Source organism: Nematostella vectensis, chromosome 5 (genome assembly GCF_932526225.1).
Source record: "Nematostella vectensis chromosome 5, jaNemVect1.1, whole genome shotgun sequence".
Taxonomy (NCBI): Eukaryota; Metazoa; Cnidaria; class Anthozoa; order Actiniaria; family Edwardsiidae; genus Nematostella; species Nematostella vectensis.
This window is the reverse complement of record NC_064038.1, coordinates 15,924,038-15,949,695: the sequence shown is the minus strand read 5'-3', so window position 1 is coordinate 15,949,695 and position 25,658 is coordinate 15,924,038. Positions and strand designations below refer to the sequence as shown.

The following is a 25,658-nucleotide window of genomic DNA, read 5'->3' as shown; positions in this document are numbered from 1 at the left end:
CATCCCAACTAGGCAAGGGGGGGAGGGGGGAATTCTCTTTTTGTTCCTGTTGTTGTTTTCCTAATGACCCCATTTATTGAACTTTTAGCAGTGTTTTTATGTTTGTATTTTTATGTATTTCTTATGTATTTTGTATTGCCTCTCCCCTATAGCCTGCTAGCAGGCGGTACTCGATGTTATTATTGCGGAAAACCCTTTCGGGTTCGGTGATCAGGCTCGGTTCGGTGATCGGGCGACATCTTCCTCTCGGTTCGGTTATCGGGCAACATCTTCCTCTCGGTTCGGAGATCGGGCGACATCTTCCTCTCGGTTCGGTGATCGGGCGACATCTTGTATTTTAAGCCGATACAAGATGGCGCCCGATCACCGAAAGGCGAGGGTTTTTCGCGATGATAACACCGAGTACCGCCTGCAAGCAGGCTATCTCCCCTTCTATCTGTATTTTCCCCACCCCACCTATCTTGATGGCGTATGTTGCCCCCCCTTCATTTAAAGATTGTTTTTTAAATGTGTCAACTTCTAAAATTCCCTTTAATTGGAAATTGCACTTACAATTAATTGGAAAGTTAAATAGGTGGATACATCAATTCTTTAAAAGTATTTAAAGAGACAATCTATCGACTCGTCTTCAGCATCGTAAAGTGAGAAAAAGACTAGGCGCTCACTAACCTACGAATTCTGCGGCTGCTTGTGCTACAGTATGTAATATGGGACTCTACCGGGACTCGTCAAATTCTAGCTTGATGCTAGAGGTGTCAACCGTCTGGTCCTCTTTTGACAGCTTACTACTACCCATAGATGTCCCGGAATTCTCTTCATCTTTGAAAGTTTTCCCTTTGTTGTTTCCAGCCTCGTCCCCATTTTCACTGACTTTGATAACAATCTTAGGCTTCTCAGCGCAACTTGTCTCCGAGCAAATTCCCTGATGGCTCTTATTGTAGACTTGCAGACTGCCATTCTGCTTTAAAGGTCCGTTATTGTTTAGTTTCACTCGTTTGTCGCTCGGAGCGAGATACACGATGACATTGACTTTCCCGCCATATCCCACTGCGTGCGAGGTTGAAATAGCATCTGCGATTACATGTTCACCCAGTCTCCCCTTATCACATTTCTTTCGCCGCTTCTTGTGCTTTAACAGTTTACCGCTGCTTGCTTTGTGCTCGGTTTCACTCTCGTACGAGCCTTGGTATCTGCGACAGCAGTACACATACTTCCTGACGTCATTTCGGAACTGTGTCGTCATCAGGCCATATACCAAGGGGTTTGAACAGCTGTGGAGGTACGTGAGAATAGGGGAAAATTTGATTAAAGTGTCCGCCAGTTTGCTGTTAGGGTCCGGTCCAAAGTCCAGTAACATCCACGCGATCTCGTGCGGCAACATCAGTAAAGCAAAAAGCACAACGATGACTGCAAGCGTGCGAGTGATTTGGAGATTCCTGTGTCGGATTCGATGGAGTAGGGAGTGAGACTTACTTGAGTTCGAATTAGTTTGCGGCACTTTGTTTTTCGCCAGTAGTATCCCTATGTTCACATACGCTAAAGCGATGATAACAAGTGGACCAATGTACTGTAGCAGCAGTAATGACGCAGTGAAAGCCTTGCGGTATATAGGGTCGGGCCAGTCTTCCCTGCAAGACCTTGACGACGACCGCGCTACGATGGTCAGCGGTAATACACAGGCAAATGACGCGATCCAGAGTAATAGTATCCATAGCATGGCGGCACGACCTTTCAGAGGGGGCTTGGATGTATTTTTCATGACATAACAGCGACCTACAGCCATGGAAGACAGGGTGAAGATACTCAGGGAGAAGGCAAACGTTGTCAGGGGATACAATATCTTACAATAGAATTCCGTGAAAGGAAATACGGCAACTTCAATATAGATATCCGCCGGGAGACACAATATGAAAAGGAGATCCGCGATAGCGAGATTCAGGAGGAAATAGTCGTGGAAAGTTCGCTTTTTGCCTCGACACTTCACCACTACTATGACTAGTACGTTTCCTATTAACCCACAAACAAAAATCACGGCGTACAGGACAAGCCGCATGATTTGGATTGGGCTCATCGGAGGCCGATTGTCTTCAAATACGCTACTGCTGTTATAGGCTGCCATCTTGAGTGAAAAACCTAGGCCTTTACTCGCCCGAAAGTTTAAGACGAATAGAAATAGCAGATCGTGTTCCTTCAGCAGTCCAGTGAAACGAAGTGAAAATATTATTGTTGAATTCAATATCTTTGAAAAGTATTTGGCGTGAGAGGGGACGTTTTTTTTCTTTGTTACTTTTCTGCAGTGGGGCGGGGAATTACCCAATAGAGAAGCGCGTATCGATGATTTCGATCAGTCTTATTAAAAAAGTGAAGAAGTCGCAATTGTTGATGGTGCTTTGGATGAATTATTCAATGCATCCGCAAAGTGTCTCCTTGTTAATGAAGTGCCTTACTGAGTTCCTTGACGAGACTTCTATGCTCTTAATTGATCAATCCCTTTAGTAAATGTAGGAATTAGACACGTCGACACGCACATCCAAACATGTGTTATTTAATTTCCTGAGTAAACCCTTGCCTTTCGTTTGTAAAGAGGCCTTTCTTTCCGTTTGTTTGGGTTGTTGTCTGAATGGTTACTTAGCTCTTGTTTGCAAAATATCCCTCTTTCCATTCGCAAGGCCAAAATTTTACTGATATCCAAGATATACTTCACACAAAAACACCAGCCATTTTTCCACCACAATCAATTCCCCAAAGTTTAACATGCATCAAACTTGACTCTGCACGGTACGGCGCCGTGTATGTGAAGAGTGTAAGAGGCTCCTGGTGGTATAAAATCTCAGTTATTATAGCAACAGCTGATATCGGGTGCCTGGAGGCCTTAGTCGATCTTTTCTTGTACAAAAAACACCCGAAGACGTTGATTAATTTGTTGTTTGCATATGTGAATACTTTCCTTCTTCGAGGGAGGCCTTCACCAGGGAAGCTTTGATGACATAAAATGTGTATTGTTATCATTCAATGAACTCTCAAAATTTGCAATAACAGGGTCGATGTTTGGTCACCACTGCCTCGAACCCATCGTCGGTCTCTTTGAGTTTTTTTTTTTCAATATCTGAAATCACAAAGCACAGAAATTGGAATTAATTTCTACTCATTACAATTCTAGCTGCTATAGGAAGTAGAGTTTATCTCCAATCTAAGACACTTTACATATTTTTGCTCTAGGGACAACTCATATAGAAATAAAAATAATGAAGTCTGCGACTGTAAATACTATTTCCTTTTTCTTATGCCATATCTAAACATATTATCGATTATTAAAAGCAGTGGTTAAACATTTTAATATCTGTTAATCGAAATTATGCCTTAGCTCCACACTTTTTAAAAGTATTTTTCAGTGTTTTTCGATTCAATACTTTGGAAATGAGTTGACGAAAGTAACCGTGGAAGGAATAGCCACTTGGAATCCTGTGGTCTACGCGGTGACTCGATAAGATACTTTAAGTACTAGCCTCCATGTTTTAAGTGATCCGAAACCAAAAGCCTCTTAGCCTAAGAATTTCTTTGATTAATTGCTGCAACTTGTGATCCCACAGAAGCATTTGCACATCTGCTGCAATAAGAGGCTTAGAATATAGGTAATTCAAAAATAATATTTGAGTCAAATTACAACATTCACTAGGTCGTGACGTGTTTCTCTATGCAATAAATGTGACAAAAGAAAAGATATCTTCAATATCTGACGCACACTTTAGGAAAATATAACAGGATACAGCTTTCTAATTTAAAACGGTGATTCTTTAAGTCTCAAACGGTTTAGATACCTATAAAAATGAATTTAAGTGACATCTTATAATATCTATAGTAAGTAGGTAAATGTCGAATATGCTTTTCTAAAAAAAGAGAGATGGTTGATCGCAAATGATTAAAAGTGTATGGGCTGATTAAAAGTGATGAGTTTTTGTATGACAGGGAAAAAATCTGTAGAATCTACATAAATATAATCCACCTGACGAATTGTGGAAATCACGGAGATTTCGTTTCAGCTGGCACATGGGGAACGCGCATGCGCACACTAGATGCGCAATTAATGAATCATCCCCTTAAAGAGAATATTCCTATCTTAAAAGGAACCCAAGCAATCTGGGAAAAATTTAGGGAATTTCAGTTTTCATGTGAAACTCAATTGCACGACATCATTAAATCAACCATCCTTGATTGAAGGCTAGGCTTTTCTTACCAACGATATTTGTTACTGGCTTAAATAACATGATTTTTTTACTCGGTATCAGCAGGGAAGGGTAAAATGGCGGTTTGTTAGGCCTTCTTAAAGCCCCATGCTCAGGATTTAGGATATTCTATTCCCTTCAGGATATTCTAAAGGGGCTATCTACTCCATCCAAGAACTAACGGGTGATTTGGTTATATGCGCATCAGATTCTACGCATCATGTATTATTTTAATTACATCCACGACCATCCACGTTCCGTTCCCTGATCCATGAGTTTATTTGGAGCCACACACACACACAAAAAAAAAAATAAGCATTCATCATTCCACAAAGTAACCTAAAGAAACCCAAACATGAATGCCCGAGACAAATAGTCCAATTGCTACTGTAAATGGTTTTGAAAGGGTGGAAATGAGAACATAAAGGAAGCCATTAGACGGGTTTTAAACCTTACATTACAGATCAATTTAAAAGAAAAAAAGAATGGAAACTTCCGGTGATGCATAGTAGAACTAATTTCAAAATTTAATATGGAATGATGCTTATAAATATCTCATTTTCACGAAGAGCATCGTGGCGCATGTGCTGTTTTTAAAGAAATCGATTTCTACATACAGCAGACTACAAAATAATCTTTCAAAGGAAAAAAAGAATAAAAATTGGAAAGATAGAGTGTATATTTGTATTTCCCATTACGCGTTTATAGTCCCCATCAGCTTCTATTTTGTAAAACTAAAAAAAGCGCAAAAATCGAACTTATCATCAAAGATTAAACTAATCTTGTGAATCTTCTTGAATCAGAACAGTATTTCTTCTCTGTTCTGTCAAAGAACCTTTATCATGCTAGTGTGATTTCAAAAGCAATCAAACCAAAGCTGAGATAAAACAGTATACACGATGACAAACTTAAAATAATCTAGCAAAGAAGGAATAAAAAACATGTCAAATTACATCAAAACATAACTTACTTGAGAAATTCGTTAAAACAGTGTATAACATTTGCCATGTTTTTTCGTGCAATACGAGGAGCTATTGGTCGAGAGTTTGTTTTCGTTGGGCTAGAGTTGCGTGGCAATCCGTGCTGGGGAATAGCGTTGTTATCACTTATCGCGAAGACAAACGGAGTATGTGCCCCGAGGTTTATTCTTAACGATGCTTTAGAGTCCCAAAGATAATTCTTTGTAGTCGCTCATTGAGCATTAGTTAGATATGTTTATACAGACCCTCCGAGCAAGGCGGCAGTCCATTACCGGTTTGACGTCAGAGACAAAACATAGCACGACCCCCCCCCCCCCCCCCCCCCCCCACCCACAAAGGGGGGTCCGTTCACCTGCTAACAAATGCATCTTTATTACGGACGATTCAATTTTCATCGAATTTTCATTTTGTTTTTTAATTATACGAATCGGTTGTTATTTAATATCCGCTGTAATCTTCTCAGAGGCTGTTTTCTAGATCACTTTGACAGCGGCGATATTGACAAAGCACTATTGAAAATTTATCCCTGATATAGGTACATGCCCCGAGTCCATTCTAGACATTGAAACTCTATTAATTGGCCTTCGGGGTTGAAGGGTCGCTTAGAGAAAAGATAACAAGCAAGCTATACAAACCTAGATAGTATCACCAAATACAACTCGCAATTTAAAGATCGAGAGACCGCCGCTGTGTGAGCCAGGAAGAATACCGTCAGATGATTTATTCCACAATCTGAACTTCCCGCGTATGTGTACTTATGATCGCTTAGAATCTCGCGCCATCCATGGCGAAGGCGACGCTCTACAAGTACAAAGACGTCATCGATAGACAAACTGGCATCAGCTTCAAAATCAACCATCCTTATGTGATTAAAATGTCTCCCTGTAACAGTGACACATCTAAAAATGGCCATCCCCAGGACAGTGCAAAGTAGCCGTTTAAAGAGTTTGTAGATCACAGGGAAAAGTCATAAAACAAGGATTTCACATTTCCCTGTTATAACCAGACGATGAGGAACCATTACTCAACCAAGAACACAATTCTTGAAAAAATTCTCGACCATGCAAACCTTGGCTAAGAGGCAAAATTCTCGAGCATTTGGCCACGCGACAAAAATATATCGAGTAGAAAAACGAATTACCGTATCCCGCGTATTGGAATATTCCTAAAATCCATAGCTTATCCCGGAAACTGGGAAATAGACGCAATTTGTTTTTGAAGGTCGTTTTCATAAAAAAAAACTTCATGTGTTTGTAATCTTGTGTTGTCAACTACCATCTTCTCTCTTCTTTATTAAAAGGTCAACGTGAGTTATTCGTCTTCTTGGGCAAATATACATGCGTGAATTAGTTTGGGCATAATACAACCATGGTGGTAAATAAGCGGAAATATTTTACAGGTTTTTTTTTTAATCATTTAAAATGATCTTCACCTTTCTTTAAACTACTGGGGTTTCATTGCAAAATACCTAGCAAAATCACATTCTCTACAAAAACAAATAAAATGGGTGAACTGCTAATCTTTTCTAGACTATTCTTTACACAGATTGATGGGCGGTTGTTTTTAATATCAACAAACGTATTTTGTTGTGAAAATAACAACGTTTGTCTATTTTTTTCTTTTTTGGAATAAGCAAAATAATTATGAAACTGAAATTCTGATTGAGGCCATACAAATCATTCGTATTATTGAACCTTCGTTTATTCCTTTTCTGTTGTTTTATTTCTTTTTTTGTATGTGTTTTTTGTTGTTGTAATTTTCGGATCACAAGGGTAGCATTGGTTCATACTTCTGCCTCATTCGAATACGCTTTACATTGCCGCTTTTAGCGTCATTACCACAATTACGAGTCAAAGAAATTAGTATTTGGCAGCCGTTGATTGAATTAACTATTGCTCCACCCCCCCCCCCCCCCCCCGCCCCGCCCCACCCATAAAATCGAAAATAACTTCGTTAATGTCGCTTTTGCTTATTTTCCCTTGCGTGGTACAACAATTAAAAAAATATATATATATATATTTATTTATATATATATTATATATTATATATATATTTTTTAAATATATATATATAAAAACAAACACCAACTCAACTTCATCTGTTTTGACATTGTAGAATTCTACCCATCTATCAGCCAAGACCTACTATCAAGAGCACTCGACTTCGCCTCCAACTATGACGAAATCACCCCTGATGAAAAAGAGATCATAACCCACTCCAAGAGCTCCTTCCTGGTCCACAACCAAACACCCTGGCAGAAGAAAGGCAACACGATATTTGATGTTACGATGGGGAGCTTCGATGGCGCAGAAACCTGTGAACTTGTAGGCAACTTCCTTCTCTCCCAACTTCAGGACCTCAATATGAACGTAGGACTCTACCGCGACGACGGACTAGCCATCACCAACGCCACACCCAGAGCCACCGAAAACCTAAAAAAGGAACTATGCCGCATCTTCAACAACAACGGACTCCGAATCACCATTGAGGCAAACAAACAAGTTGTCAATTTCCTAGACGTCACCCTTGACCTAAAACGTAATGCACACCAGCCTTATACAAAGCCGAACTCCTCGCTACAATATGTCCACCGTGAGAGCAACCACCCGCCCTCCATCACCAAGAACATCCCTGCTGGTATCAACAGACGCCTATCTGCCCTATCTTCAGACCAAGCCTCCTTTGACCAGACCGCGCCACCTTACCAGAAAGCACTCGACGATAGCGGATACAACTACACGCTACGCTACGAACCCAACACCGTAACCAACCATAAAACCCGCAAACGCAACAACATCCTATGGTACAACCCGCCCTTCAGCAAGAACACCAGCACCAACATCGGCCGCAGATTCCTCACCCTGATAGACAAACACTTCCCGAAAGACAACCACCTCCGTAAAATCTTCAACAGAAACACCATCAAAATCAGTTACAGCTGCATGAACAACACCAAACAGATCATCGACAACCACAACAAGCGCATCATCACCGCATCATCGGCTACCGAGATCACCAGCTCCGCCCCTACCACTACCAACAACAAGACATGCAACTGCCGACAGAAAGACACCTGCCCTCTAGACGGAAACTGCCTACAGACATCTGTTATCTACCAAGCTACCGTAACTCGAAAAGACAACAACACCTCGGAAACATACGTCGGGCTCACTGAAAACAGCTTCAAGACCAGGTACAGAAACCACACCGCATCATTCCGACACGCCAAACACAGAAACTCCACCGAACTCAGCAAACACGTCTGGACTCTCAAGGACAACATGATTGAGTACTTTATTTCATGGCGCATTCTTTCTTCCCACTCCGCCTACAACAGTACCACTAAGCGTTGCAACCTCTGCCTCAAGGAAAAGCTGACGATCATCTGCCAACCCAAACTATCAACTCTAAATAAACGCAATGAACTTGTGTCCTCGTGCCGCCACAGAAACAAAGCCCTGCTACGAAACAATTAGAACTGTTAATCCCGTCACCGTTAAATTTTCGCGCTATCAATTTTTCACACGTTCCGCACTGTTAGTTTTCGCCCCGCATATTTAATGTAACTCGTTATTGTTCCTCTTACCGCCTTAGCTAAAACTATCAGTCTATTATTATGTAAATTTCAATGTTAATAGTATATATACGATGGTAGGAATATTCTCATTAAATCCCCTGATGAGTGGGCAACCACGAAACAGACCTGTAGGGAAACCTATGTAGTTTCTGCTGAGAACGGATAATTTCAAAACAGCAATTTAGAAATAGCTATCATAATAAAGGTTGTCATCAACGGGCTTTGCGACTACGTGACAAGCCCGCATGTAAGCATGGGTAAAAACCACTGAAGCGCTTAGCTGCATATATTAGCCACTGCATAACTTCAGACTTAGACGGTGTAGCGGTGGCTAATATATGCAGCTAGGCGCTTCAGTGTTTTTTACCCATGCTTACATGCGGGCTTGTCGCGTAGTCGCAAAGCCCGTTGATGACAACCTTTTGTCAAACGACTGTATAACGGACACCCAAGGGACCGTTAAAGGTGTCCGTTATATGGAGGTGTCCGCTTAATGGTGGTCGACTTTTTTCGATCAAATTCGGAGTAAACACATTTATATTGACTCTAACTACCTTAAATTGCATAACTAGCTGTTTCTGTATACTTTTGGCTAGATTTTCTTATTGCTCGAGACGCGATGGTCATTTTTTTTACTGTACAAGGCTGCAGCATTAATTAACAAAACCATGGCGAAGAGCACAAGTCAAAAAGTCAGTAGGTAGAGTCGGCGATCCCTATTCAGAAAAAAAACATCTACCGTTTTTTCCTTCTTTTGTCCTTTTAATTGTAAGGAATATAGAATGTCATTTGCGCCAGCGAAAAGAAGAGATCTTTTCTCGTTCCCAAGCAAGCACTATTTAGTGAAGTCTCATAGTGAGGGTCTCGAACGGAGTGCCTGCTTTATGGATAACGGTTAAAAAATAGGCGCTCTTTTTTTAAACGTTTGGAAAAAATAGGTGTTTTTACGGTGACAGTACATTTTTCGGCATCTTTATTACGGTTAACGATTATTTTACGGTTCTCATGTAACGGAAAGTCCCCCTGCCTCAGGGACTGTCAAACACATGACATAACGTTTGGCGCAGTTAGCGCGAGAATAAACTACGGATAGAAAAAAGAAACAAATAAAAAGCTTGTAAATCTTCTCTTCTTTCCACAAAATAGGGACTCTCTGCACTGACGGCAAGTCGTTTCTTTATTTCATTACACATCGTTCTCCTCGAAGAGTTTACCTACAAAAGAATATGAAAAAACAAACGGTAGAATACTAAGCAGTCGGATAGCTCAGTTGGTAGAGCATCGGGCTTTGGCCTGAGATCCGAGCGCTCATCGGCAAGTCGCGGGTGGTGACCTTGGGGGCTCACGGGATCTTCACGGGATTGCAGGGCTCACAAGCACACACAGGGTCTGAAAGTACAGCTACCGGGTACCAACGGGATCTTCACGGGACGGGATAAGGGGAACAGCAAAGGAGCACGGGACGGTATACCCCAAAGCAAGATCAGGGAAGTCTACTGCGACGGGCGTATCTCGGAAATTCGACTGCTTGTATTTTTTTTTAATTTATACTGTTACAAAACAGTAAATACGGTCGATCGAATCCCGATATTTCGAATCTCCAATAGATATCGAGGTTTTTCAGCTCGACTTTTCGGGAGATCATAAAATGTTGATGGTTAGAAAAATGTCGGGTGCGACCTTGATAAGTAATCGGTCAATGTCGCTATCGTAATTACTCCAATTAGTGCCGCGTATTTATTTCCCATGTCCCAGGTGAGGCGCTTGTTCGGGAAGGAGCTTATCACAAAATCCGTTTGATCTCTAGATTGACAGATTAAATGTGCCTTAGTTTTTACAAATGCGGTGCTTAAATTTTCGAAGAACAATAACAATAAACAAGCTTTCAATGTTAAAATTTTATGTTCGGTAAAACTATCAGTTTTCGTTTTAACGTACATTCCCCCTCGTCATTGAAGTCCATTGAACACGCTTAGACAAGGCGCTTTTTCACATCTTCACTCTTAGACGAGGCGCTCTTTGGGGGAGAGGCGTGTGTTTGAGCTTTAAGCATATGTAGGACATATTGATAACGTTATATATGGAATTATGTCTAGATAATTCACAGATAGCGACTGTTTTTATCGTAGTTAGTGCGAAAAAATACGGGAAAAAATACAAAGAAAAATCTATTAAATCTTTTATTCCGTCTACAAGAAAGGGACTCTCTTTACCCACATTTACCGGCAAGACGTTTATGTATTTCATTACGCATTGTTCTCCTCGAAAGAGTCTCTCAGAATTTACCTAGCTAAAAACACGAACTGTCTCCTGTCTCAATATGACAAAAACGAAATATAGAATCCCAAGCAGTCGGATAGCTCAGTTGGTAGAGCATCGGGCTTTTGCCTGAGATCCGAGCGCTCATTGGCAAGTCGCGGGTGGTGACCTTGGGGGCTCACGGGATCTTCACGGGATTGCAGGGCTCACAAGCACACACAGGGTCTGAAGGTACAGCTCGCGGGTACCAACGGGATCTTCACGGGACGGGACAAGGGGAACAGCAAAGGCGCACGGGACGGGATACCCCAAAGCAAAACCAGGGAAGTCTACTGCGACGGGCGTATCTCGGAAATTCGACTGCTAGGATTTTTTTTTAAATTTATACTGTTACAATATAAATATATGTTGATGGTTAGAAAAATGTCGGGTGCGACCTTGATAAGTAATCGGTCAATGTCGCTATCGTAATTACTCCAATTAGCGCCGCGTATTTATTTCCCATGTCCCAGGTGAGGCGCTTGTTCGGGGAGGAGCTTATCACAAAATCCATTTGATCTCTAGATTGAAAGATTAAATGTGCCTTAGTTTTTACAAATGCGGTGCTTAAATTTTCGAAGAACCATAACAATAAACAAGCTTTCAATGTAAAAATTTTGTGTTCGGTATAACTATCAGTTTTCGTTTTAACGTACAGTCCCCCTCGTCATTGAAGTCCATTGAACACGCTTAGACAAGGCGCTTTTTCACATCTTCACTCTTAGACGAGGCGCTCTTTGGGGGAGAGGCGTGTGTTTGAGCTTTAAGCATATGTAGGAAATATTGATAACGTTATATATGGAATTATGTCTAGATAATTCACAGATAGCGACTGTTTTTATCGTAGTTAGTGCGAAAAAATACAGGAAAAAAATACAAAGAAAAATCTATTAAATCTTTTATTCCGTCTACAAGAAAGGGACTCATTTTACCCACATTTATCGGCAAGACGTTTATGTATTTCATTACGCATTGTTCTCCTCGAAAGAGTTTCTCGGAATTTACCTAGCTGAAAACACGAAATGTCTCAATATGACAAAAATGAACTATAGAATCCTAAGCAGTCGGATAGCTCAGTTGGTAGAGCATCCGTCTTATTGCCTGAGATCCGAGCGCTTGGCAAGTCGCGGGTGGTGACCTTGGGGCTCACGGGATCTTCACGGGATTGCAGGGCTCACAAGCACACACAACACAGCTCGCGGGTACCCACGGGATCTCCACGGGACAGGGGAACAGCAAAGGCTCACGGGAAGGGATACCCCAAAGCAAGACCAGGGAAGTCTACTGCGACGACGGCCGGGCGTATCTCGGAAATTCGATTGCTGTATCTTTTTTTATTGGTTGTCTAAAAAAATTTCCTTATAATTTTTTTATATTTTTCTTAGTAGATTGTTATTCTCTTTCCATTTTGGTGTAATGTGAACATATTTTTTAAAACTTATTTTTGATTGCGAAAATTTACGAGGCACTTGCCTTGTGCATCCCGGATGTGTGGGTTTGCTGTGTGTGACCTACGCTTATGTTTACTACAAGACAACACTTCGGGTAAACAAAGTTATAGTGTTGAAATATTAGAAAAATAATCAGTTATTACGTCTACAAAGTGCTTTAACAATGTAGAACAAATATTACATTATTATATATGCGAGTAGTTCGAAGTTTTTCTCAGAACGCCAAAATATTTTGCAAAGCTTATGTCACAATATAACATAACAGTGTGAGGTTCTTTGAAATGTATTACGAATTGCAAATAAAATTGTGTCAATAAGAGTAGGCAAGGCCCATCATGCCATCGGCTAATTTAAGCCTGCAACTGGGATATATCCAATCAAATATTGTATCAAGTATTGGACTTCAAATGTTGATGGTTATCATGAAGCTTTGACCGAGTAGACCATTGTTATCAAAATCTAAACAATAACAAAGCAGTTGACGATCGCCGTATTTTGAAATACCTTTCCATATGAATTTGTTGAGCCTGTTATGTGATATTCATTGTGTTCCGGGTCCACAGTAATTTGCATAAGCTATTGAGGCTCACCTCCCCTACCACCCCCCATGTATGTTTGTCCCAGCTCTTGACTCGTGTCAGTGCTAGGATTAATGTGAACTTTAAAAGAACTGGCTCGTCTGTGCCGATGTGTGTATATAGCTATTGTTCTTTTGAAGTTTCTTCAATTTCGTTGCTATCGGCAACATATCTACCATATCTACACGCGTTGCCATCGGCAACATATCTACCTTTATTTCGTAGTAAACATTTTCATAATCATATTGTTAATCTACTATAAAAATTTGCACAACTAAATATGTACAGCTAAAAGATGTAAAACATATATACAGCGTTTCTTGGAAAAAAACTGATATAAAACTATAATCCTTTTTTCATTAGCTATTTTAAAAAATTTATTCATCTAAAAAAGGGCGACCCCCCCTTATTTGCCATGTTAGTGCCAGTAAATATGCTAAATATAGGTACTTCCTTCCATGTATATGAGCTTGAATCGAGGAGCGTGTTTTCATGAAAGGAAACATAATGGAATAATACTAACGTAGTCACTACATGAAAGTGTAACGTCACAGGAAATTCTATTTCTTTTCCTCGATAAAAACGCCTTGGACTAGTTGGATTGCTACCGTAATCTGGGACCCAGGCGTAACCGTAATCTGGAACCGAGGTGAAACCGTAATCTGGAACCCAGGCATAACCGTAATCTGGAACCCAGGCATAACCGTAATCTGGAACCGAGGTGAAACCGTAATCTGGAACCCAGGCATAACCGTAATCTGGAACCGAGGTGAAACCGTAATCTGGAACCGAGGTGTAACCGTAATCTGGTACCCAGGTGTAACCGTAATCTGGAACCCAGGCGTAACCGTTATCTGGAACCAAGGTGAAACCGTAATCTGGAACCGAGGTGAAACCGTAATCTGGAACCGAGGTGTAACCGTAATCTGGTACACAGGTGTAACCGTAATCTGGAACCGAGGTGTAGCCGTAATCTGGAACCGAGGTGAAACCGTAATCTGGAACCGAGGTGAAACCGTAATCTGGAACCGAGGTGAAACCGTAATCTGGAACCGAGGTGAAACCGTGATCTGGTACACAGGTGAAACCGTAATCTGGAACCGAGGTGCAACCGTAATCTGGAACCGAGGTGAAACCGTAATCTCGAACCGAGGTGAAACCGTAATCTGGAACCGAGGTGTAACCGTAATCTGGAAACGAGGTGAAAGCGTAATCTGGAACCGAGGTGTAACCGTAATCTGGAACCGAGGTGAAACCGTAATCTGGAACCGAGGTGTAACCGTAATCTGGAACCGAGGTGAAACCGTAATCTGGAACCGAGGTGAAACCGTAATCTGGAAACGGGGTGTAACCGTTTCATTCACAAGAGAAAAGCCCTAAGAACAACATTGTCAGAACTTGTGACGGGCTCATTCGTAAGCAGGGCTTACGAAGCATATGATTGTTCGCACCATATAATAAACAAAACACGGTGATGTAGGCAGCCCTCAAAGATGTTAGTTTACACAGCGATGACAGGTCTCCGTGAGCCTCCGACATCCTTTAGTGAATATTACAAGACACAGGGTTCCCCCCTCCCCCCCAAAAAAGGGTTCCCGACGTTGGGTCATAATTTCCATATTTTAAGTATGGCTCTCATTCTTGAAATCATATTATTTGGTCTTATTTTTTAGTTCTATTTTCGCAGATCTTCAGGTCTGATTTGCCGCTCTCCTTCGTTGATAAATATCTGCAGGGCCCTCTTCAGCAAAAAGATCCCCATGTTCCGCTTTTTCTTCACACTCCAGCGCCGGGCTCGCCCGTAAAAATCACCTTTCTTCTGATTGGTCAAACGTGATATACCTGTCAATCAAATAATAAAACAAATTAGATCCTAAAATCCGCTTTTCCGAGAAAACAAAACCTGAGCAGCCTTAAAAAAAATAGATAAATAAAATTGAAATAGAACCCCGTACTCAAACTTGGATTGGACGTTAACTCGAACTAAGCATGATTTCCCTTGGATTTGAAACGAATCTCTTAGTCATTTTTATCTCCATTATCATTACTACTGACACTAAGAAATGTTTATAGAATTGATTTTTTAATGAGCTCCATGACGCAAAGCATGATGGATAACGAGACTTTGTTTATGACTTGTACTAGAGAGAATAAATATTTATGCTTTTTGTTTTATGAAAATATGAGCAGCTAATATTGCCTTTAGATCGACCCCGATTAACCGAGCCCCCGCTAACTCTAATATAGTTGTCTCTCCCTTCAGGTATTGAGCTAGCGGGGCCGTTCTGTAATATTTTTAAAATACGTTTTAAATCCCAACGAGATAAAGATCGTCTTCATATGTAGAAATTCTTCCACAGATATTTTGTTGTTGTAGTTTTTAGACTCCACAGCATGATCCCAGAATTTTGAGATAAGGGTTCATTTTTCCATTTAACGGTCCAATCTATTTAAGTTAACCCCTAGCTTGAGGTGATACACATTTTTTTTTTATTTGAATAGACCTCTCAGTGAAGTTGGTGGTGTGCCTGTGAACACCCCTCCCCTCCCCTCCCCGGCACTCCACCTAGAGTGCTAGCCGTCTCTCCTTTGGCGGAAAGTCCCAAATTAGGCGTGACATGAGTCACGCATCCGAACAAGAGAGAAACCTGACCTCATGAGTGTTTCGCGCCTACTGCGTATAATGTTATTATGGACTACTGACGCGAAAGCACAGACTGGCTCACAGGCTGCACTCCACCCTTACCTAGCGCCTCCACCATACAAGCTTCCCGTGTATAAGCTTCGACAGGAATGACACTCTGAAAACAGTGGAGAGAGACCACGCCCAGTCCTGAGTCCCATATGTCACGGATATTTTGAAGCTTGCGGTTACTCTGCAATAGAAAACAATGTAAAATCTGTGATTCTAAAGTTCGCGGGAAATATATTTCGCGTTTAATAATCGCTTAGTGAAATATATTATCGTAAGGTATACAGTATAAAAGACACATCTAAGCATTTATTACCTTGGTTTTATGCAAAGCCTCGTGCAAATGAGCATAAGGCCTTGATCTCTTGCCTTTACCAACATAGAAAATTGCAGACACAAAGATGGCGAAGGCTTCGTCTGATGGAAGTTTTTGCGCTCTCCATGGCAGATTGTCGCTCACACGCGGATCTAGTAAAAGGTAGTTGAATGATGATTTCTCTGTCCTGCAAAGATAACGATTTCATGCTAATGTAAGCATTACAAATATCAGGGGAGAACTACTAATACAAGGATTTTAAATCCTTCCTGAAGGTATTTCTGTCCAGCTCTCTGAACTTAAATTTAAGGGGATAAACTTCACTAGTGCAAGGATTTTTACAGCGCTGGAACCAGAAGCTAGCGGCTATTTTCTTAGTTATAGCTGTTAGTTATAGTTTATAGGTTTATAGTAAATAATTTATTACATTTTGCGTTGAAAAATTATTATATTTCACGTTAAACATTTACTACATTTTGCGTTAAAAGTTATTACATTTCGTGTTAAGATTACATTTTGCACTAGTTATTACATTTTGCAGCGTAACAGGGACATTGTAAGTGCTCATGCAAGATAAATCTGCATGTGAAAAGAAATACAGTATAAAGGTACAGTGCATGCTAAAATGGCGTTCCTACATCCTTCTTCTCAATCCCCCTTCACTTCCTAGAGTGATAGACTAATTCATTTATTTAGAGATTGCTCGCTTCACTTCCTCGAGGAGCATCTGATAAATAAGGCTACTTTATTCCCTCCTTGGCCATAGCTACTCACTCCTCCCTCCATAGTCAAGACTACTCACCCCTCCCTCCATGGTCATTGCTACTCATCTCTCCCTCCCTCCATGGCCATGATTACACACTCCTCTCCCATGGCCATGATAACTCAACTCTCCTTCATGGTTATAACTAATCACCCCTCCCTCCCATGGTCATACTTTATCACCCCTGACTCCATGTGTTTGGCTACTGACCCCTCCCTCCATAGTTATTACTACTCACCCCTCACTCCATAGTTATTACTACTCACCCCTCCCTCCATAGTTGTTGCTACTCAACCTTCATGGCCATGATTACACAACCCTCCTTTTATGGTCATGGCTACTCACCCCTCCCTCCCTCCATGGCCATGATTACACACCCCTCCCCCTTTTTATGGTCATGGCTACTCACCCCTCCCTCCATGGTCCCAGCTACTCACCCCTCCATAGTCATGATTCATCACCTCTGACTCCATGCTTTTGGATAATCAACCCCCTTGATAGTTATGACTAATCACCCCTCAACCCTCCCCCCATGGTCATGGCTACTCACCCCTCAACCCTCCCTCCATGGTCATGGCTACTCACCCCTCAACCCTCCCTCCATGGTCATGGCTACTCACCTCTCCTTTTATGGTCATGGCTACTACTTACCCCTCCCTCCTTAGTCATGAATTCTCACCCCAGACTCCATGCATTTTGCTACTCACCCCCTTTTTATGGTCATGGCTACTCACCCCTCCCTCCATGGTCCCAGCTACTCACCCCTCCATAGTCATGATTCATCACCTCTGACTCCATGCTTTTGGATAATCAACCCCCTTGATAGTTATGACTAATCACCCCTCAACCCTCCCCCCATGGTCATGGCTACTCACCCCTCAACCCTCCCTCCATGGTCATGGCTACTCACCCCTCAACCCTCCCTCCATGGTCATGGCTACTCACCTCTCCTTTTATGGTCATGGCTACTACTTACCCCTCCCTCCTTAGTCATGACTTCTCACCCCAGACTCCATGCATTTTGCTACTCACCCCCCTTTTATGGTCATGATTTCTCACCCCTCCCTCCATAGTCCTGGCTACTCACCCCTCCCTCCATGGTTGAGGATTGTCCCTGGTGAACTCTATACACATGGATTCTTCCTCTGTGTACATGTCTGACACATCTACTTTTTGCTGTAAGATGGCACGGAGCTCAGGCAAGAATTCACTGAACCGATCAAAAGACTAAAAAGCAAAAAACCATAAAACATTCAACACCAACATCATCATTGTCATACAGATATACTCAACATTATCTTTATCAACATAACTACCATAATCAATATCACCATTCTTGTTATCATCATCAAAATGATCATTATAATCATTATAATCTTCATCATCCAAACACTACCATCATCAGACAGAAAAATGGGTGATAACACAAAAATGAGAAAAAAAAATAAATGATAAATAAAAGTATATTGTTACAACTGTACCTTTTCACTAGTGATGCCCGCCTTTAGTCTGGCCAACTGCTTGATGTAGAGTGCCCGTGTATCTGGCCTGACAGGACCTACATCTAGCCCCATTGACATCAGCTGTTTTCTTAACTCCTGGCAGCTTAGAGCAAGCAACTCCTCTGGCACATTGAGCGTCTCATCAGGGTGATTGGAGGACAGTTCCAGGATACTGAAGTCTTTCCAGTCATACAAGACTGTGCCATCAGATAGGGTGTGGTCCAGCAGGGTGGTGCTGTGGCATGGGTTTGTTCCAATATCTGGACTGCTGTACACAGGAATTCAAATTCACTTTAGATAAGTTTTTTCCCAATAGAAATAATAAGGATTGCAGGGTCAATAGTGTAATTTGTAGCCTGCTTGCAGGCATTTACCCGGTGTTTTTTTTCGCTATGTTTCCATTGTTTTTGCTATGCGCCAAGTCGTGGCCCCCATCTTGTTTTGTTCTGCCTGTGTGATAGCTGGAAAAAGCGCAAAGCGTGTGGGGGAGGGAGGGGAGGGAGCCCCCTTTGTCAGGTTTTGTCATTTGCGTCAAGATAGCGCAGCCAAAAACAAGATGGCGACCAAAACTCAGTGCATAGAGAGAAAAAAAAACATCAGGTGAATGCCTGCAAGCAGGCTCGAGTAAGTGCCTCCCTTGAAATAACCGCCTCCCCCTAAAAAGCGCCACGGTTGAAACAAAAGTATTAATAACCACCTCCCCTGAATAATTGCCCCCTTCCCCACAAGTTATATGTACAGTTACTTGGTAAAATTAGTATTATATAAATATTAAATGAATAAAAGTTTATTGAAAAAAGCTGCTCCAAGTTGTGATAATGGTATACAGACAAAAAACACTATTGTAGCTTTACAAATTGATAAGAAACAAAAACATAATTTGGCTTTTTGTGTTAATTTCATCCTTCAATAAGCACCTCCCTTGAATAAGCACCACCCCTCAATAAGCACCTTGTCTTTATAAAAAAAATTAATAAGCATCAGATCGGTTATTCTAGTAAATATAGTAAATGTCCTTGGTTAGGATTCCAGTTGGGGGCTTTGGGAGGGAGGCCATCTTAGCAGACCATTTATCTTAACCACAATACCCTAGTATATTATACACTGTATATACAGCAGAGGCCACAATGTTTTTCAGTTCAACTTACCCAGTCACCTCAAGATTAAGTGCACTGATATTATCCACCAGTGTGTCTTCCAGTTCCTCCGGTCCAGCCCTAGACGACCATGGGTGGAGCTTAGGGAAGCTGACATCGCTATCATCAAGATTCTCCATATATGACAGACTGAATGTCTCCCCTTCAAAAGCAGTATGAAAACTCTCACTCTTGGTGGACATATCACTCTCAATAGACACTTCAGTCATCACACCACAAGTCTTGTTGATAGTGGATTCATCATCGGTTATAAAATCATGTAAATTAAGAGTTTCATCATTTGTAGTTTCATCATCGGTCATAAAAGGTTTATGTTCTGATCTGTTTTGGGATCCTAATAAATCGTTTGAGACCTTTTGTTTTTGCTTGATGTGAGTAAACTTTGGTTCTTTGCAGGAGTAAGTAGAGTTCATAGAATCCAGTGAACTGACAGGTGTTCCAGATGCACCCACATATGCTGCATCAATAACAACTGGGCCATAATTCACAGTACTTTTTTCTTCAACTGAAGCTCTCATACTGGATAAAAACTTAACACAATCCCCAGCCTGTGGTTCAGTAGATAGGTATGCATAATGCATAGCATTATTAGATTCTTTATCCAGTAACTCTGGGTCACCTCCAAAAGAGATAAGCATTTTTAGGGTGTTTGATAGTCCCCACATAGCAGCAAGGTGTACAGGAGTAATCCCATCTGATGACTGTGCATTAGGAGACGCACCATGTTCAAGACATTCACGCAGTAGTCCTTGCGCCTTGGGATCATCTAGTCCACTAAGGAGATGCATGACGGAGATCCCATCACGCACTGGGGTTGCAACCAGGTCCCAGCATTTCTTTATCAAATGGTGGGCATTGCTGAACAGGAAGGAAAGACAACAACAAAACACTGATATGAGTAACAATTGCTCATCATACAAATATTTCAATTAAGGTTGCACTAGAAAATTCATGCTTTGTAACCCACAGTATTTTCCAATACAATCGATATCAACTAATATCAATTACACTTGAGTATATATCGACAGACATCCACTCATTGACTGGATTTCCCATCCTCTATTTTTTTTTTTCGATAGAGCACCTCGGGACGTCTGATACGTATGTTTGCCTACGGCCATTATAATACGACATAAATACCCATTTACAGAACATATACGTATCGTCTGCTATCATACGATAATCTTAATTTATCGAACGAATCGAATGTTATTGTGAACACACCTGAAGTTCTCGCACTCAATCGCATCCCAGACCCTCAAAATCTGTGTTAATGACATTGATTCCTTCTTGTAACTTTAACACCAAGGAATTTGATATAAAACATTTAAAAAAGATTAAAAACTATCTACTAAAAACTTTGATCAATTTCGCGCCACATTTTGTTTAGAAACTAAGCTGCCAAGCCAACGTGAAATGTAGCCAAGCCTTATCAAGGAACGCCTGGTGGATATGTCACGTGCTTGGTAAGAAAACAACATGCGTCTTCCAACTGTATTATTTTTCTTTTTCTCTGTCTGTTTATCTCGTGGATTTATTCCAGAGAAATATTCTGGATGCCAAGAGAAGGATTTTGGACATGGAAGTATTGTTTGCGTCTGCTCTGAGCAGGAATGCGGCGAATTTGAAAGTGGAGGTTCGCCGCTCAAGGTTGGGCAGTTTGCCGTCTACACGAGCACGAAGGCCGGGGAGCGATTCAAGTTGAGCCTACATCTATTCAATGCGTCTTTTACAAGACCAGACGATGATGCTGTCAGCCTCGATGTCAATAGCTCTGTCAGTTATCAAGAGATATTAGGGTTCGGGGGAGCATTTACAGGTAAATGGATGGTAGTTTTCAGGGGAAAGTCCCCGCATTCACCAGGGGAGACAAACCTGTCAACAACTCGTGTGAACATGTCAACAACTCGTGTGAACCTGTCAACAACTCGTGTGAACCTTTTAACAACTCGTGTGAACCTGTCAACAACTCGTGTGAACATGTCAACAACTCGTGTGAACATGTCAACAACTCATGTGAACATGTCAACAACTCGTGTGAACCTGTCAACAACTCGTGTGAACCTGTCAACAACTCGTGTGAACATGTCAACAACTCGTGTGAACCTGTCAACAACTCGTGTGAACCTGTCAACAACTCGTGTGAACATGTCAACAATTCGTGTGAACCTGTCAACAACTCGTGTGAACATGTCAACAACTCATGTGAACATGTCAACAACTCGTGTGAACCTGTCAACAACTCGTGTGAACCTGTCAACAACTCGTGTGAACCTGTCAACAACTCGTGTGAACCTGTCAACAACTCGTGTGAACCTGTCAACAACTCGTGTGAACCTGTCAACAACTCGTGTGAACATGTCAACAACTCGTGTGAACCTGTCAACAACTCGTGTGAACCTGTCAACAACTCGTGTGAACATGTCAACAACTCGTGTGAACATGTCAACAACTCGTGTGAACATGTCAACAACTCGTGTGAACATGTCAACAACTCGTGTGAACATGTCAACAACTCGTGTGAACATGTCAACAACTCGTGTGAACATGTCAACAACTGTGTGAATATGTCAACAACATTTGTGAACATGTCAACAACTCGTGTGAACATGTCAACAACTCGTGTGAACATGTCAACAACTGTGTGAATATGTCAACAACTCGTGTGAACATGTCAACAACTCGTGTGAACATGTTAACAACTCGATGCTATATCTATTGTCTTCACTGTATAATTTTGTCCTTTTAAATGGCAAAGTTAACCTTTATCTTTTCAGATGCAGCTACAATGAACATACTAAATCAGAGTAATTCCCTTCAGCAGAAGTTGATCAGGTCCTACTTCAGTCCAGTTGGCATAGAATACAGTATTGGACGTGTCCCCATGGCAAGCTGTGACTTCTCTACACATGAGTATTCATATGACGATTACTCAGGAGATTTTGAGCTAAAAAATTTCTCCCTAGCTGAAGAAGACAAAAGGTTTAAGATTCCAGTGATCTTGTCTGCTATGAAAGACAGCAATAAAGAAATTTTGTTATTTGGGAGTCCATGGTCTGCGCCAGGATGGATGAAGACTAATGGTAGAATGTCAGGTATAGAAACTTCTGTGATCATTATTGGTTTATTTCCTTACAATTATTGCCCTCTCTTTTATTTATAGGAGCTGGGACAATGTTAGGCAAAGCTGGTGATAAATACCATAAGACATGGGCTATATATTTTGCTAAGTTCATCAGTGCATATGTGGCATCTGGGGTCCCTATCTGGGGAGTCACAGTGCAAAACGAGCCTTCTACTGGATTTATACCAGGGTAAAATGGTATTTCCAATACAGCTGTTGTGTTGACTGTAGATTCTACCATTAATTCTAAGTTTCTTTCTTTATGGTATTTTTCCAGTTATTCCTTCCAAACTATGGCATACTCACCACAACAAGAGCGCGATTTTATCAAGGAGGATCTAGGCCCCACCCTTTCCCAAGAAGGCTATGGCAATGTAAAAATCATCATGCTAGATGACCAGCGACTGTTCCTGGACAATTGGGTTGATGTGATTCTGGGTGATCCTGAGGCAGCTAAGTTTGTGTCTGGAATTGGTCTTCATTGGTACTGGGATTTCCTAGCTTCTGTTAAAGATTTGACTATTGCCCACCAAAAGTAAGATTTACCAATTATTATACTGAATATTTGGGTTGACTCATTATTTCTCAAAAATAATGGTGAGGGAAAACATGACCAGAAGATAATGGTAGGAAAATCATGACTAGAAGAGAGAGTCAGAGACAGACAAAAATGGCACACCAACAAAACCATTGTTATCGGCCTATTGTAACTGAAAGTAAAAAAATTGTAAATAATTTTGTTTTCGCATCTGTAAGTTGAGAATATAATTTGAGGGATCCTGTTCATTAGAGATTATGTTCATTTCTTGCTGCTGCAGGTATCCAAATTACTTCATGCTTGCAACAGAGGCTTGTTCAGGATTTACAACAATGCACCCTCCCATGGGGGTAGTACTTGGTTCGTGGGAGAGAGGAGAAAATTACACACATAGTATCATCCAGGTACAGTAGGTATTATGTCAAATGTTTGTTCTGAAAATTGTCTAGAAAAAAAGGTCAAACATGACCTTGTTACACATGATTTTATTCAATGGCAGCCAGGTTATCATAGCCATTGGCTTGTTAATACATAAATTGTTTGCTAGGATCTTCTCTGAAACTATCCATATAATTTCAACAATATTTTGGATTTACTTTGTGTTGGATTGTGATAATCACAATTAACAAATTGGTTATTCCACTTACTTTTTTGTTGTTGTTGGATATGTTTGATTACCGAATCCAATCAAAACCAACCAATTGATTATAGTTCAATGTAGATTTTCTTAGATTTTTATGTCAGTGCCATCAAAATCACCATTTTACCCACATCATCATTTTTTTTATAGTCACCAATGTTAATTAATACTTTTCTCATCACCACAGCTCTAAGTGAACTTATTGATAGCATTTTAAACATCGCCAATGCTCATACCATAACAGTTTTGCATTTTTGTTGTTGGACAGGATATATCTCATTGGGTTGTTGGCTGGGTGGACTGGAATCTGGCCTTGAATATGAGTGGGGGTCCAAACTGGGTTAACAATAATGTTGACTCGCCTGTCATTGTGGATACAACCCATCACGTGTTCTACCAACAGGTAACAGCAGTGGCAGAAACAGTATTTTTCAAAGAGTTTCTTCTTATAAGCCCCCAATTGTCTGCTACTTAGGAAAATATTTTGTATTTATCTATTGAACCCATAGAACACCCCTAGATCTGCTGCAACTTGGTTGCCTTGGTTACTCGTACATGTTTCTATTATCATTGATACCATATCTAAACAGCAAGTGCATTACTTCAACTTTGCAGAAGAACAATGTAAAACTCAAACAGTGCTTTTTATCTAACAGTGCTGTCTACAGGGCAACACATGATGATTATTCGTTTATTAGTTCATTTATTGTAATTTTTTATTTTCTAACTTTTTATGTAAGTTTTGAGTTTTTTTAGACTTTCACTGTGTTTTACAAAATAGAACTCAGAGACAACAATTTCATGATAATGATGGCTTATGGACTTCACATCCCCAATTGCTTGTGCCTCATTTACATTCAGCTTCTTCATCTATTTCAGCCCATGTATTTCCATCTTGGCCACTTCAGTAAGTTTGTTCCTCGTGGATCTAAGAGAATATCATTGGTGTCATCAAAAAAGACAAACCTGCAATTCATTGGATTCCAGGCCCCTGGCCCAGACTCAACAACTGTAGTGGTCATTATGAACCAGAGTGAAATAGATATCCCCCTTCATATAAATGTACCTGGTAAAGGCAGTGTAAATACCATCATACCAGCCCGTGCAGTACAGACATATGTCTGGAATACTTGATATAATCACACAATGGAATTATTTGTTCATGTTATTGTAAATTTAAAGAAAAATACAAAATACAATATTTTTTAATTTCTCAAATACAATTTCAAAAAGTAACAGTAAAAAGAATAAAAGAACAGAAAATAACAACAAAAATATTGAAAAACCCATGCTTATTAAAATTTTGCAGTATGCTTGGGGTATGCCCAGGTTGGCTAACATAAATGTAAACATGTTTTGAAGAAATCGAAATAAAAGTATTTTTAATTTTCAATTTTTTTTGTTGCACTCAAACACAGTCTTTAAGGAGAGGGGTGGAGGAGGAATTATTATGTAGGAATTATATGCAATACGAGTTATATGCATTATATACAAGAAATGCTTTTTTCTTAGCACCATAAGGTCAGGCATTAAAACGGCAGCAAGTATTCTTAGGAAATCTTTATCATGTGTGTAACCAAAGGCAGGCACGCATAGCCAGGAAACCGCTAAAGGGGGGTGCATAGTCATTTTAGATATTGCAGTTGGTTGTGTGAAACTAAATGGGCGTATATAAACACTATGTGTATGTTGTTATTCACCTCTTCTTATGCACCTCTAGAGACTGATGCTTTGGCTGGCCTTCGGCCATTACAGTTTCCTACCCCATGCCCCTGCTACAATCGACCACCCCCTGAACGGTACCCATGATATGGCGGTC

General features: G+C 40.8%; 5 protein-coding genes across 6 annotated transcripts; 2 read left to right on the top strand and 3 right to left on the bottom strand.

Annotated features, from left to right (window-relative positions):
* Window positions 1-508: 508 nt before the first annotated feature.
* On the bottom strand, window positions 509-5,449 carry LOC5510398 (somatostatin receptor type 5). Its single transcript, XM_001630797.3, has 2 exons — window positions 5,194-5,449; window positions 509-3,106 (listed from the first exon to the last, which is right to left on the bottom strand). Exon 2 carries the CDS (start codon window positions 2,117-2,119, stop codon window positions 716-718), a length of 1,404 nt encoding a protein of 467 aa, XP_001630847.2. The 5' UTR covers window positions 2,120-3,106; window positions 5,194-5,449; the 3' UTR covers window positions 509-715.
* A 7,840-nt stretch (window positions 5,450-13,289) lies between these two features.
* LOC125562950 (coiled-coil domain-containing protein 8-like) lies at window positions 13,290-14,646 on the bottom strand. Its single transcript, XM_048727308.1, has 3 exons — window positions 14,578-14,646; window positions 13,818-14,483; window positions 13,290-13,745 (listed from the first exon to the last, which is right to left on the bottom strand). Exons 1-3 carry the CDS (start codon window positions 14,644-14,646, stop codon window positions 13,668-13,670), a joined length of 813 nt encoding a protein of 270 aa, XP_048583265.1. The 3' UTR covers window positions 13,290-13,667.
* Window positions 13,290-20,948, bottom strand: LOC5510402 (ankyrin repeat and LEM domain-containing protein 1). Its single transcript, XM_032379520.2, has 7 exons — window positions 20,762-20,948; window positions 19,529-20,395; window positions 18,360-18,648; window positions 17,966-18,105; window positions 16,116-16,302; window positions 15,854-15,983; window positions 13,290-14,949 (listed from the first exon to the last, which is right to left on the bottom strand). Exons 1-7 carry the CDS (start codon window positions 20,815-20,817, stop codon window positions 14,783-14,785), a joined length of 1,836 nt encoding a protein of 611 aa, XP_032235411.2. The 5' UTR covers window positions 20,818-20,948; the 3' UTR covers window positions 13,290-14,782.
* Window positions 20,949-20,979: 31 nt separating this feature from the next.
* On the top strand, window positions 20,980-25,232 carry LOC5510397 (lysosomal acid glucosylceramidase). Its single transcript, XM_001630823.3, has 7 exons — window positions 20,980-21,356; window positions 22,315-22,632; window positions 22,701-22,851; window positions 22,939-23,196; window positions 23,480-23,603; window positions 24,108-24,242; window positions 24,719-25,232. Exons 1-7 carry the CDS (start codon window positions 21,017-21,019, stop codon window positions 24,971-24,973), a joined length of 1,581 nt encoding a protein of 526 aa, XP_001630873.2. The 5' UTR covers window positions 20,980-21,016; the 3' UTR covers window positions 24,974-25,232.
* On the top strand, window positions 21,350-22,247 carry LOC125563030 (protein psiL-like). 2 transcript variants are annotated; one of them, XM_048727652.1, is made up of 2 exons: window positions 21,350-21,433; window positions 21,560-22,247. In XM_048727652.1, exons 1-2 carry the CDS (start codon window positions 21,361-21,363, stop codon window positions 22,183-22,185), a joined length of 699 nt encoding a protein of 232 aa, XP_048583609.1. In that variant the 5' UTR covers window positions 21,350-21,360; the 3' UTR covers window positions 22,186-22,247. The 2 variants fall into 2 exon arrangements, with proteins under 2 accessions (XP_048583609.1, XP_048583610.1); XM_048727653.1 differs by having other exon boundaries at window positions 21,350-21,456; window positions 21,625-22,244.
* Window positions 25,233-25,658: the final 426 nt, after the last annotated feature.